Genomic DNA, 14524 nt, shown 5'->3' with positions numbered 1-14524 from the left:
TCTGACACCAGCGAAAACCTGCTTTCATTCCAAAGAGTACCCAACCCTCCGGAGGCTCCTCGGGCTGAGACAGTTGTTGCATTACTCTTTTTCCAAAGTTTTTTGCTTACCTGAAGGAAATCTGACTCCTCCATCTTAGTCTCCTGGAGAAGGAGTATATCAGGGGCCTCTATTCTTATTAGATTTCGTATAGCCTCTTCTTTGATTTTTTTTCCCATACCCCTACAGTTCCAGGAGATTATCTTCATTATTTACCTTTGCTCGGCTGGGTTCCCTTGGACCCTTGATGCTGATTTCTTGCCATCTTCGGCTTTTTTGCTAACAGCTTCTCCAAAGTTGGTTGACTACCCTGTAGTTTATCCTTGTACGTTTCGTGCTCTCTTTTCTCTCGATCCATTTTGCGCCCTCTTGTAGATCTCCTTACAGAAGATTGGGATTTTCCTATTTCTCCTTCCTCCTCCGAATCTTCTGATTCTTGATCCTCCTCCTCGACTACATCGGGGGTTCCTTTTGAGCTTTCTGCAACTCCCGTGTCTTTAAAGATGGGGGGTAGGGAACCTTTGTCTGGGGACACTAGCTTTTGAGCTACAACTTCATGAGAGTCCTCTGGTTGGGAGCTAAGAGGATCGAACCTGTTCTCTGGGGTAAACTTGGGCTGGGCCTGCTGGATCTACTGAACTAGATCTTGTTGAGGGCCTTTGCCGCTAGTTCCTCCCGGCTTCTAGATCTTGGAAGACATTTTGGATAATTTAACTTGGTTCCAGCCGACCTCCTTCCCTTGAGTTGGTTCATTGGCCATTGGACAGTTTCTGGCGAAGTGCCCATAAGCCTGGCATTTCCGGCATTTGAAGGGCAATTATTCATAGTCTAGTTTCTGCACATGCGTCTAGCTTCCTACTTTGATTTTGATGGCCTCTGGGAGCCCCTCCTCCAGATCCACCTCAACGCAGATCCTTGCACAGTCATATTGATCCTTGCTGTTCGCTCGGTCTATGAATTTCCCCAGGGCATTTCCGATGTGCATCAAAGAATCCCAGTTCCAGCAATGAACTGGGAGATTAGGAAGCCTAACCCACGCCGGGATAGCTTTGGGTATGTCTACTGCTGGATCGAAGTTAGGAGTCCATTTGTTCAGATACAGACCTTGGGGGCCCATGAAGTAAGGACCATTTCGAAAAATCAGATCTTTGTCATCTTTGGAGGTGAATTCAAAGAGGAAGAATCCTTGCCCCAGAAAGTATGAGGTCACACTTTCTTTGATCAGCGGCGACCTGCTTCTTTTGACCCAACTCTCTGTGGATTTGGGGGATGGCCATAGACCAGTGAACTGGCCTATGAGAGCTCGCTTGGACAAGGACAAAGCAACCTGTATCGGAGTTTCCGGAGGAAGTGAGATCTCTGTAATATCATCAAGTTTCTTGACGAATTTCATCGCTTCAACATTTTTCTTCTTAGGTAGCCCATCCAGAAGCCGGCTGAACGCCTCAGTTGAGGAGATCGTCAATGGAGGAGGAGAAGGAGGGGCCTAGGGGGTGCTCAGCACCTCCATGGACGCTAGATCTAGCTTGAAAGCTGCTCTTGGGCAAATCAATCACCCATGGCCAGGCTGATCGCTGGGATGAGAGGGACCACGCTCGGGCAGACCCACGACTGATCGGGCTCACACGCAGTCAGCAGGACGCGCAGGGATCAGGAAAGGCTGAGCAGGGGCCGAGCTGGGGCGAGGAGCAGCGCTCAGAGCTGATCACAGTAATACCTAACTCGAGGATGTTAGGAAAAATAACCATTTTAATAAAAATAAGAAAAGGAAATTACATGAACACGGGTAAAAAATTGAAAAATGGGAGGATGTAATAATAAGGGAATTAGAATTTAGAAAATTCTTAACTATTGCAACGAAGTGACAAGTGGCATATCAACAAAAACTACTATAAAAGAATGTTTAATCTAAAGTAAAAATATGTTATGCACCATAATGTTGGATGGTAACTTGCCCTCATGTCAATAAGACTATATAGTGTGATTAGTGGGAGTTTAAATCTTTTCTACATTGCAATTTATCTATTTCTCCTTTTAAATTCCAATTGTGGCAGGGAAAGAGAGTACCCTAAGAGTAGGTAGGGTGGTTCACCCATGAGGCGAGGACACTAGGACAAACTTGTGTGGATTCTGCAATATTTGTGAGGATTCAACCATTTTGTAAAATTTTGTTCAAAGTTAATGTAAGAACATAAAATTGTTGAATTCTCTTCCGATAAAAGGTGTTATATTGGCTTTGTAAAATAAAATAAAATTTGCATAAAATTTGTAATTATTATTTTATTTTTTAAAGAAATATTTTTTTTTAAAGTATACTAACAATTAAATTCTAACATCAAGTCTTACTAGCACAACTTGTGGAGGATGGGCCTCCTTAGTAAGGTGACCCAAGATCAAATCTCACTAAGGTTGTTGCGCTCGTGCTAGGGGGAGGAGACATGCTAAAATCCAATCAGCTTAGGGTTGGTGTGGCCTAGGCTCACAATTTCTCAAGCCATAGTTCAAGCCTAGAAGAATACAAAGAACTTGACAAACAAACAAAAAACAATTAAATTCTAACATTGGTATCTCATTCGAATCATCGGTATTATGGCAATTGGTTTATCAATGTAAATGTTTTTATGTGGAGATTAAAATAATTGAAGTATTGAATTTGTTTATGTTTTGTAGATATGATATCAGGCTCGTTTTCACGTAAAAGTTTCTATTTAAGTTAAAATTAAATTTGTGAAAATATTTAAATTAATTATATGTTGATATTATTATACTTGAAATATTAAATTATGTCATAATGTTAATGAAAAAAGATTGTTAAAATTAAATTTGTGAAAATATTTAAATTAATTATATGTTGATATTATTATACTTGAAATATTAAATTATGTCATAATGTTAATGAAAAAAGATTGTGACTAAAAATATTATACCGTTCAAATTCCAATGCATGCAATCCACGCTCTATTAAGAAAAATGAAACCCGTCCAGAGAGCACTGGAAATTTGTATGGACTCCCAACCTTTTAAACATAATCAGAATAGATTAGCTCTTCTGAAGCGTAGAGTTTTACGCTGCCCCTGAGTAAATTTTACGCTTTTCATAAACCGTTTGCTTCTTATGGCTGTGTGTGTCACTGAGCTATATTAATTATATTTTTGCTGGATTTGCTAAATGGTCAACCAGAAATGAACCATATAAATGTAAACGCCTTTATTTTTAATGAAAACGCTGTATTTTTTTCTTTTGAAAAAAAGAAGTTATTGTTTTCAAACCCAAGTGACATGAAATTATAAGTGTATTTTCATCTTTATTTCATAATGAGATAGCCGTATTCCTCGACGGTCAAATGTGGTTAGAAGTGGCTGTCTGGGTAAAAAATTTCAAAATTTTTTAGAGAGAAATCGTGTTTTTGATGGTGGAAATGAATTCAGCACCATCAAAAATGTCTAGAACACCTAAAATTTTGAAATTTAACAACTATAATTCGGAAGAAATACTTGGGCATGAAGGATCTGTCATTCTGGCTCAGAAAAGAAAGGATCGGATCTTCAATACGGTCTCCAATTTGGTTAAGCCTCCGAAAGATCGGAAGATTTTTCCTGAAAAATTTAACCTGGCGACTTCAATCCGGAAAAAGGATTCTCATTGGGAGAGATCAATTTATGAGTGGCGCTGAGGTGATCGATGTACCTGATCCATTATTAATTTTTCTTCACAGGAAAGGTTTGTTTTATTGGGACAGCCTAATCGCAGGTTGGCAGGGTCCGATCCCTCTATGGAAGGAAGCAGAAACTCTGGGGATGTCGGTTGATATTGCTATCCAATGGGATCATATCAGAACTCATCTCAGAAATTGTGGAATCTTTCGCTCGACGGAACAGGACTACCTCATGTGGAGAAACTCAAAAGGGATGTCATCCATTCATGTAAAAGATGTTTATCAAGACTTGATCGGCCTAAAGCAGTCTCAACTCAGGCCTTCATTCCTGCACATCTTTTGGAAATCTGCCTGCCCTACAAAAATGATTCTTTTCTCATGGTTGTCTTTCCACAATAGAAATCTTTCCTGGGAAAACTTAAGGAAACGAGGATGGCAGGGTCCTGGTGTTTGCCCTATATGCAGGTCAGCAGAGGAAAACAACTTCCACCTTTTTCTAAATTGCAAGAAATCCCAGCAACTTTGGAAATCTTTGGAGGACTGCTATGGAATCTAGCATATGTCTCACGCCTCTATTTCGGAAGCATTTTTATGGTGTAGTAATCAAAAGAAGTCATGGAAATCAGTTTTCATTATCACTTTTTGGAGTATCTCGAAGTGGTGCAATAGTTTTATTTTCAATAACAATACATCCCCTTTTCTGGAAATTTTCTCCATCATTACTTCCATCTATGAAACAATCCCGCAAAGACCTTCCAAGCAGCTGAATTAGAATGGTAATGGGCTCCCACAGAAGCTGTCATCTATGCCAAGGGCTTTTTGCGATGGAGCTGAACAGAAAGGTTATTGTGGTTGTGGGTTTATCATCTGGGCAAATGAAAATAGCCAATTTCTCATTCACTGGAATGGGGGGAGGGGATCTAACAGCAAAGCTGAGGCGATGGCCCTTGTTGGCCTCCTAAATTTCTGTCTCTTTCTTAATCTACAGGATGTCTCCATCTTTGGAGATTCGAAGGTTATGGTGGATTATGTGCTTGGTAAGAATAACATTCTTAAGCCTTAGCTTGTAGGGTGGTTAGACATGATCAAATTCTTATGGAGTAGATCAGAGGGAGCCTCTATTCATCACATCAACAGGGCTCTAAATCAGCAGGCAGATGTTTTATCAAAAAAGGGCCTTCAGGCGGTTCCAGGTTTATGGTTTTTGCAGGTTGCTCATGAAGGGAAAATCTTCTCCATACAGGACTTCTTTCCTCCCGACTTTTAACCTTTCCTTTGCATCGGTTCTGGTCTTCTCATTTACCTTTTGGTTTTGTTTCCCTTCAGTTCTGCTGTCTCTCCAGATGTTGATGGTCTTAGATTTCTATATAATGTTGTTTCTCAGTTCCCTATATGATGTTGTTTCTTTTTCCAGTGGCCGCAGGTTCTCCAGGCTTGATGGTTGTCAGTATGTTTGCTCTCTGGAAGGCTTTGATGGTGGCCAATTGTATGGCCTCTTGTTTGGTTTTGTGGCTAGATCTCGCCATCTTTTTGCTTAGTTAGATTTATAAAAGACATATAAACTCTCATGGTTGTCAGCATGTTTTTTCTTTGGAAGGCTTTGATGATGGCCGTCTGTATGGCTTTTTGTTTGGTTTTTGCGGCAAGATCTCGCCATCATTTTGCTTAGATTGATCTATATGAGACATATATACTCTCGTGTCATTGTCCATATATGCTATGTTTATATTTCTTATATAAATACAATTATGCTTTTTCGTCCTGAAAAACTTAGCTTTACAAAAATCCTTACTAGATTTTTTCTAAATATAACCAAAATTTCCATAACTTTCAAAATAATTTTTCCGACTAAATAAACTACAGCCTTATGTAGTGTTTCACAATTTATTGTTACTTACCCGTCTTCCAATAATGTTTAATCGCACAATCCTCCGCATATTTTATTTACTGTAGGCATATTGTTATCTCTGCAAAACCATAATAATTAAAGTGGGAAATTCGTTGAAAGTAGATAGGGTAGCTCATTTCTTGAAAATTTGATTTGTTGCCTGGAAATGATGTGATTACACCTTAATAATTATTTCCAAGTTCAAATGACTCACTTATTTATTTTTGTTGTATTAATAATTAAACAATCGTTTCTATATACAAAATTGCCTGGCACCCATTATTGGCTATTGTTTGAATAAATTTCAGAATTAATTTAAACATTATTAGTATTTTTTTATATGGTTCATATTTTTTTTTTGAGACTAGTAACTAGTTAAGTTTACGGAATATTATTCCAGCCAGATATATCTCAAGATATTACTTTTCAAACCAGTAACTTCTGGATAACAGAAGTGTTTAACTATAAAAACTCTATCAATTAAATTAACTCAATTAACTCTCCGGACTAAAAAATCATAATACTGATATTCACAAATTTTTATATTGTGTAAAATAAATTACCAAAAACATATTTCAGTTTCAACTATGTTATGTTGGCTTATGGATAGATAAATTCTTATATAAAATAAGAAAACTAAATTATATAATTATTAATGGTTAAATATCAAAATACTCATATACTATTTGGTTAAATATGAATAAATAACAACATACTGGACAACTCAAAAATTTCATGCTCACTACTGAAAAGTAGACTCACATATCAAGAAGTAAAGCATAGTTCTTATACCCATTGATGACCTATATTTTACTTGAATTGGTATAGCACTAAGAAGCAACACCAGTCATTTTAAATATCCCATGTGCAGACAACAAAACTTCATGTGTTTGGCCCTTCCTAGCGTGCATTGCTATCTAAGTTCTTAGAAGTCATATATGTCAATTTGCTAAATTTTAGGGTTAATTTCATTGGTTTTATAATTACAGTTTATTTTGGTAATTTTTGAAATAACTGATTAGATATAATCAAAATATATTTTATATTTTGAATATTAATAATAATTAATTAATTATTGGAAGCTAAATTAATATTTAAATATGTTTAAAAGAAAAAGTGTATTAATCGTTTTAACTTATTGGTTATTATATATGGTATTAGAATATGGTTTGAACATTGAAATCTTCGAAATATCAAGATTTGTTGGTATTTTTTAATTTTGCAATGTATTAATTTGAGTTGATTGTTTACTTGTAATAAGTGATATGGACAAGGAGAAAGAGGAAGGGGTAGATTTGCTAGAGGACATAGTATGGCAATTCCTTCACAGCCTACACCCGCATACATCCCGCCCAGAGAGGAAAAGTGTGCTCCAGACCAGGGATATATATCTACAGGGGAGGTGATCAATATGATGTGATCCTTTTTGCAATTGTTGAACGAATTAATGAATTGTTTGGAGCGTGAATAAGGGAGAGTGTCTACACATGTGGAAGGGTCTCAAAATCTGATCAACAATCATATGCAAAGGGAATTGGAGAAAGTCAAATTCCTTGGGCTCTAAGGATCCGCTGCTGAGAAAGCGGCTAAAGCATGGCTACAAAATATAGCCATGTGTTTCTCCCTTAGGGATTACACTTCAAACATTAAGTTAAATATGTATGTATTCCAACTAAAGGGGAGTTTTCTATTGTGGTGGAAGACTCTTCTACCATAGCTAGGCTTAGAGTTCTTAGAGATGTTCTAAGAACTATTTGAATAACGGTTTAGGGAGCATTACCTATTGGAAGAATTCATATAAAGGTTCTTGAACGATTTCAATGTCTTAAGATAGGGAAGAAGATTAGTACTGGAGTATGAGGTGAGATTCATGGAACTAGTCAGATATGCTCCATACCTAAATACAGAGAAGCTAAGGGTGAAAAAGATTATGTACAAGATAAACTATATTATTTGCGAAAGGATGAGGATCCTAATGCATATCACCTTTCATGTGTTCATTCATTAAGGTATTATCACAGAGAAGGGCATTATCAACATTGGTTAAAGTAGGCCACTAAGGCCTACAATTTTAGGAGCATCAAGAATCGCAATGACTCTGACAGCTAGTGGGACTAGCATGGTTCATAAGGACAATTAGAGAGGACCAATTTTTAACAACCAAATACAATCAATTGGGAATTTTAGGCCACCATACTGACCATTAGCATAGCAATATCGATCAAGAGCACAATAGTCTCGTCAACCATAGTAGTTCTACCTAGTGCAATAGATTTGTGTAGCATCTTAATATCATCCATCACAATAGACCAAATCTTTTCAACAGAACTCTAGATCTTCTTTCTCTCCATCTAGTAGTGCAATCCAACCTCCCAAGACAGGGTGTTATACATGTGGAGATCCAAATTATGAGACGGATTGTCCTTAGTTATAGGGAATATCCAAACAAGTGTGACATTATATGATAGTTGGAGATTTGAGCAAGGCCCACAAGATTCACATGGTGATAATAATGATAAAAAACCGCTAGGAAGAACATCAATCCACCACCTTAGAGACTACAGGTAAATTTAATAATCATATATTTGTAATTTTAATATACCCAGGTGACACTAAAGGTTTCATTCCTCATAATGCATTAGATAAAATAAAAAGGGAAGTTGTAGAAAAGAGTGACTTTAGTTAAGTGATGGTTTCTAAAATTAAAATAATTTGTGATTGTTAGTGAAGGATTGTGAAATCGATTTAAATGTTTGCAAGGCTAAAGTATCAATATATGTAACAATATTATGGTCTTACGATATTATGATCAAGATGGATTGGTCAAAATGACATGATGCAATATTGGGCTATAAACAAAAGGTAGTATGATTTATGGATGATAATGGACGAGGAAGATCTATAATTGATAAAAACAAAGGAGTGTCAATGATTTTTATCTCATCAACATTACATTTGATAAGAAGCATGCATAATGTCAGCTTTATGCAATCACATCCTTGAATAACAAAAAGGATTCTGAAGATTTGGATAAGTATACAATATTATTTGAAGTCAAGGACATTTTTATGGAAGAATTACTCGGATTGCCTCCAAAAAGGGAGATATATTTCACAATTGAACTCAATCTAAGAACATAACCTATTACTAGGACACCTTATCAGATGTCGACTCCTGATTTAAAAGAATTTCATATACAATTAAAAGAATTTTTAGAATTGGGTGTTATAAAACTAAGTGAGTCACTTGGGGAGCGCCAGTTTATTCGTTAAGAAGAAAGGTGGATCGTGGAGATTATGCATTGATTATCAACAATTAAACAAAGCAACAATTAAAAATCAATATCATTTCCCAAGGATTGAGGATTTATTTGATCGAATGAAGGGAGTGATAGTGTTCAAAGATAGATTTAAGGTCAAGATACCATCAATTAAGGATTAAATAAGAAGAAAATTTGAAAATTGCATTTAAAATGAGATGTGGGCATAATAAATTCACAGTATTACCTTTTGGATTAACAAATTCTCTAGGTGTTTTTATGACTTTGATGAATGAAATATCTGTTAATACTTAGATAAGCTCATACAAGTGTTTATAGATAATATCTTAATTTATTCACAAACTTTAGAAGAACATAATGAACATATATGAATTCTTTTATAGTGGTTAAGAGAAAACAAGTGATATGGAAAGTTATCTAAATTTTCATTTTATCAATATAAGATTCATTACTTGGGACATCTAATTTCTAGTGAAGGTATCGCTGAATATTCAGAAAATATTGAGACCATTATGGATTGGTCAACACCTACAAATGTACATGAGATACATAGTTGTATGGGATTAGCAAGGTACTAACAAAGTTTTGTGGAAAAAAAATTCAAAGATAATTAATCCTATCACTGAATTACAAAAGAAGAATAAGAAGTTTGTTTGGAAAAAGATGTGTGAAGAAGCTTTTAAGAGAATGAAGGATTTGTTAATGACACTATTGGAAATGTAACTAGTTTCGGTCTTCATATAATTGTTATTGTAGTCATTTCAATATGTATATTATGTAACAAATAAAAGAACAAAATAAAAATTTATTATTCTAAAGCATGAGTTTCATGCTCTTTATTGATGGTATTCTAGGTAAAAGCATGTTCTTCGTGCGTTTAGGGTTTCTTAGGTTATAAGATATATTGTCATGAGCCAAGAGAGTCAACATCATGATTATAAAACCATTTCAGGCAAGATGTAACTTATAAAATAATGTATTTTGAGTCTATTGGAAACCTCCAAAGTACAAGTTGGCCTTGACAACTACAATTCGGCTTAAAGGAGGGAATTTGACCCCTTGGAAAGGCCATAAATAGAAGAAATTTCGACCTCATTTGGCACTCACATAGTTGCGAGTTCAATCTATAAAGAAGAAGTTTGATTTAAAGTTAGAAGAGGCAAGAAAGGAAGAGTGAAGGTCTAGAAGGAAAAGAGAATCTAGGAAGAAGGAAGAAAGTCTGTCTTTGGACTCTATCTCTCTTACATGTGTGAAATATAGGGTTTCAGTAGCTTCTAGAAGGCCAAAATTGTAGGAGATCAAGTTGCAATATCAAGTTGTTGGAGGAGCGAATAATCTGTTTTGACCTCATTGAATTTGGAAGGTTATGCCTTCCTCAAAGGCGGATCTCTCGAAGAGCTGAATCAGGATTTCTACAGCAGCTACAAGGCCGAAGTTGCAGGAAAAAGTAGCAGGGTCAAACCTGGGGATCGAAGTTGCAGCTAGAAGCAGGATTAAGGCTTGTTGATATGACCTTGTTGGAAGGGTTGACTTGGTACTTAGAGGAGGACTTGGATTAGGTTTTGGGTCTTGATTGTCTCATTTGAAGCAAATTTTATAAGAAGAGAAGATATTTTTCGGGTTTTCCCCTTGGAGGGGCTTTTCCCTAGCTTGGAGCCTAAATTTTGTGTCCTCTATATTCACTATTTTGATTTTGATAATTGTTTGATGACGAAAAACTAATAAATAAAACCCAAGAAGATAAATAAAGTTCACAAGTATAAAGGTCAAGGAAAATGGAGTTAATAGTTTCCATACTACATTTTTCCAACATGGTATCATAGTTAAGGTGAACAAGAGAAGGAAGTTGTAAAGATCATCTTGTGGACACAATAATGGTTTGCTAAGGGGAATCATTTGTAGAAGGATACAAGGAAAGAAGAAGAAAACCTATTTATATAGAAGAAGAAGACTACATCAATCTCTCATCAAAGGAGGACCTAAAGATGAATATTTCAAGAAGGTTGTTGATCTCTCTTGGAAGAAGAACTATTTAAAGGCTCATTGAAAGACATCCTTGAAGGAACCATCAAAGGATCTTAGTATGATTCATCACTCTTGGAAGTTGTTATTGGAGAAATCCTAGGAAACATATTTCAAGGACATCATTGAAGTCTCTCTGAAAATATTGAAGGAATCAAGATATTTAGAGAAGGAAAGACTCTTGGTAAAAAAGTAAGTAGCATATTACTCGATGTATAAATCTAAAGGTCACATGGGTTATTTCTACAAGGAAATAAATAATCTCGTTGGCTCGGAAAATTTCCTAGCATGGAAGAAAAGGATTGACCTATCACTTACAGAACATGAAGTAATGGAATATGTCCCCAGTGAAGTTATTGAACCTAGCAAAGACATGACTCAAGGGCTATAAAAATATAAGAAAGGGGAAGTAAGGGCACAAAGGATCATTGTTGAATCCATTAAATAGCATCTAGTTCCCTTTGTTTCTAATTTGAATACTTCTAAGGCTATGTATGACAAGCTAGTGAATCTATACTATATAAGTACATTAGGTCAAAAGATGTCTTTGAGAAATAATATATATAAAATGAAGAAATCTAAAGATGATGATATGGCCTCCTTTCTAATGAAGATCTCTTAAATAAGAGATCAGTTGCAGGGGCTTGGGGAGACAAATTTTTATTTTGAAATGACCATATGTGTACTGAATGCTTTGCCACCATAATGGAAAAATTTTGCAACAAGAATCTACTCTAAGAAAGACTCAACTCCTTTTGATGAGTTGTGGGCTTAATGCATCTTGGAAGAAACTAGAATCAAGGAAAATGAGGACATTGAATCAATTGAACAGTCTGAAGCCTTTATTGCAATGACGAAGAAGCTAAAGAAGGTAAAGTTTGGAAAGTCCAAGAAGAAGCCAGATATTTCCAAGGTTCAATGCTTTGTATGAAATTAATATGGACACTTTAAGAAGGATTTTCCAAATAAGAAAAACAACAAAAGAAAGGAAAGAAGTGAAGCTCACACAGCTGAAGAAGTAGGAGAACCTGTGAAGAAGTCGACGAAAGAAGATATCAAAGATCTTTACTATTAAAGAAGGCATCCTCTCTGTAAGGTATTTTGTGAATTTGGTCTTTCCTTTAAGATAGAATGCATTGTTGTTTACTCTAGAAGAGTATTCACTTTATATTGTTGAAAAATGTAGAAATAAAATCTTATTTTTATTTTTCCTTAATTAAATTGAGGATCATAATTCCACATCAATAGACAACTTAGAGTATTTAACTGAGGTCACATGGCACTTGTCACTTAGTTAACTCAGTAAATTCGATTCGGGGACGTGAAGTTCGATTGTACGCAGTAAATCCTAAATTTTAGGAGCATGGGTTGAGTTAATTTCAGTTGTAATAAGTTAAACTAGTTCTAATTGTTAATTGAACTAGTTGGTGGTCAGTTAAGTAGTATTACATTAGTATAACTCAGAGATCGTCTAGTTAAATTATCAATCAGAAGATAATTAGCTCATGCATGCAAAGAATATGAGATTCCCAGTTGTGGTGGAGTTTCTAAGGCAGTTAACTAGCGGTTGTAAACTAGTTGAGTGTACAAGTGTTGCATGAGGTCAGGTGGACTATCCTTGGGAATTGTGTAATAAATTAGAGGAATTCCATAATCAATATGGGCTCATTTAATCAAGGAACAATACAAGGAAATAGGGGTGTGGTGTGTTGACTTGGTTAAGTACTAGCCATAATTAGTCATTCATCAACACAAAATAGATAGAGAAAAAGGTAGATTTATAGAAATGTCTACGTGTTATCAGAGAAGGATTCACATTAGAAAAGCCCTTTAAGTCCTAATGTACATTGATCATTGAATAACTAATGATTTATTAGGAGGCAGAGTTATGGAGCCCTAGTTCAGGGCAGATCCAGTAGACCCTATGTGCAAACTTCTTAACGAAGCTAGAAAGTTACTATTGGGCAAATCAGTAAGCAATTGTTTAGTGACACAAAATGGAGTTGTGATCATTGATATTGGAATCTTGAGGAGAATAAATATTCCCCACGGGGATATTGAGACTTAGAGGGAGTCTAATTTCATAGGGAGCATCCCTATGGAAGCTAGTATTTCAGGATCTAGGGAGATCATACTCATTATTGCAGTAGTTGTAACAACAATGCAGAAGCAACAACAGAGCAGTAGCAGTAATAGTATGATTAGACCATAGTTCACTTTGCAGGCAACTATACCTCCAAGAGTGAAGTGGAGCAATGAAGATCCTTAGTCCAAGAGTTGCAAAAATTTGGGCAGGGTCCATTAAGGTGTTCTCCTCATGGATCATTACCCTTGCTACAGGGGCCCATAGTATTCAATAGCAGGAGGATAAATTTTAGTTAGATACTGAGGAGTTTAGAGGAGTGTTGACAGCAGAGCAGGGGGTTCAGTAGTAGAGTTAGCAGCATCACATTTTTCCTAGTAGACAGTTGCAGACACAGTTTATTCAATGTTTTTTGTTTTGTTTTGTTTTTTCCTTATGCTTCTCGGTTGCAAATGTTGCAGTAGCAACAAAAACATTGATAAGTGTTGCATGTCGTACATTCCAAAGGTGCATGATATGGGTGGTTGATAACCCCTTTCTTGTTGAGAGTGAGTGTTGAAAAATGAAGCAAGAAATTCTTAATTTGATTTTTCCTTAATTAAATTGAGGAAATTTGAAATTCCACATCAGTAGACAACTTGGAGTAGTTAACTGAGCTGACATGGCACTTGTCACTCAGTTAAATCAGTTAACTTTTGTAACTCAATTAACTCAATTAATTGTTGTCACTCAGTTAACTTAGTTAATTTGAGTTAGGGGCATGAAGTTTAGTTGTATGCAGTGAATCCTAAATTTTTAAGAGCCTAGGTTGAGTTAATTTCAGTTGTAATCGGTTAAACTAGGTCTAACTATTAATTGAACTAGTTTTTGGCATGTTAAGTAGTAGGACATCAATTTAACTGAGAGATTGATGGCTAGGGTGCAAGCGTTATTGACAAACATTCAAAACCAGACACAATCTCTTCTAATTCAGGCTGGACCCCTTCTTCGATTTCCCATGGAGTATCGCTCATCTATCTCTAAAGTTATATATTCCACTAACTTAGCGGAACCACTTCCAAATTCCCCCAATAGGATGAGCCTTATAAATCTCTTAAAACATCACAAAATCGCAATCACAAGACTATTAGGTAAGGTTTACTTACTTTTGACTAAAGCGATGCGAGGTTGATCGAATGATCAGCAACCTCAGTGATCCAATGGTCACCGTTTCATCGCTCAACAATCTGCACGGCCTTTAACCAACCACACGGACCCGATGAGGTTTATAAACACTCGGCCTATAGAAGTTTGGGTCCAGCTTTTCCCATGTTCTTAATTCCTTAGGACAGACCCGATGGGGTTTATAGACTGTAATATATTTGATGTCGGGTCCGGTTCATGAGTTAACGTCCACCCAATTCTTTAGTCGATATCATCGGATAGCGATGGCCACTAGATCCTCCAACTTGCAGAGACTTCTAATAAACCATGAGTTAACACCAGGCTAACCCCACTATGGATTGATCGTAAGGTGTTGAAATTAAGATCAATGACTTAGGATGAATGCAGTCCTTC

At 36.1% G+C, this 14524-nt stretch overlaps 1 protein-coding gene across 1 annotated transcript; it reads right to left on the bottom strand.

Moving 5' to 3' along the window:
* Positions 1–886: 886 nt before the first annotated feature.
* On the bottom strand, positions 887–1432 carry LOC149261321 (uncharacterized). The gene has a single exon (XM_089368506.1). The coding sequence runs from the start codon at positions 1430–1432 to the stop codon at positions 887–889; it is 546 nt and encodes a 181-aa protein (XP_089224632.1).
* Positions 1433–14524: the final 13092 nt, after the last annotated feature.

Source organism: Pinus tabuliformis, chromosome 6 (genome assembly GCF_031772625.1).
Source record: "Pinus tabuliformis cultivar Carrire ecotype Pingquan chromosome 6, CPIR1, whole genome shotgun sequence".
Taxonomy (NCBI): Eukaryota; Viridiplantae; Streptophyta; class Pinopsida; order Pinales; family Pinaceae; genus Pinus; species Pinus tabuliformis.
This window is presented reverse-complemented; position numbering and strand designations above follow the sequence as displayed.

Bases quoted from the DNA above. Each gene is read 5' to 3' on its own strand.
- LOC149261321 (XM_089368506.1), bottom strand. From the start codon at position 1,432: ATGAAATTCGTCAAGAAACTTGATGATATTACAGAGATCTCACTTCCT.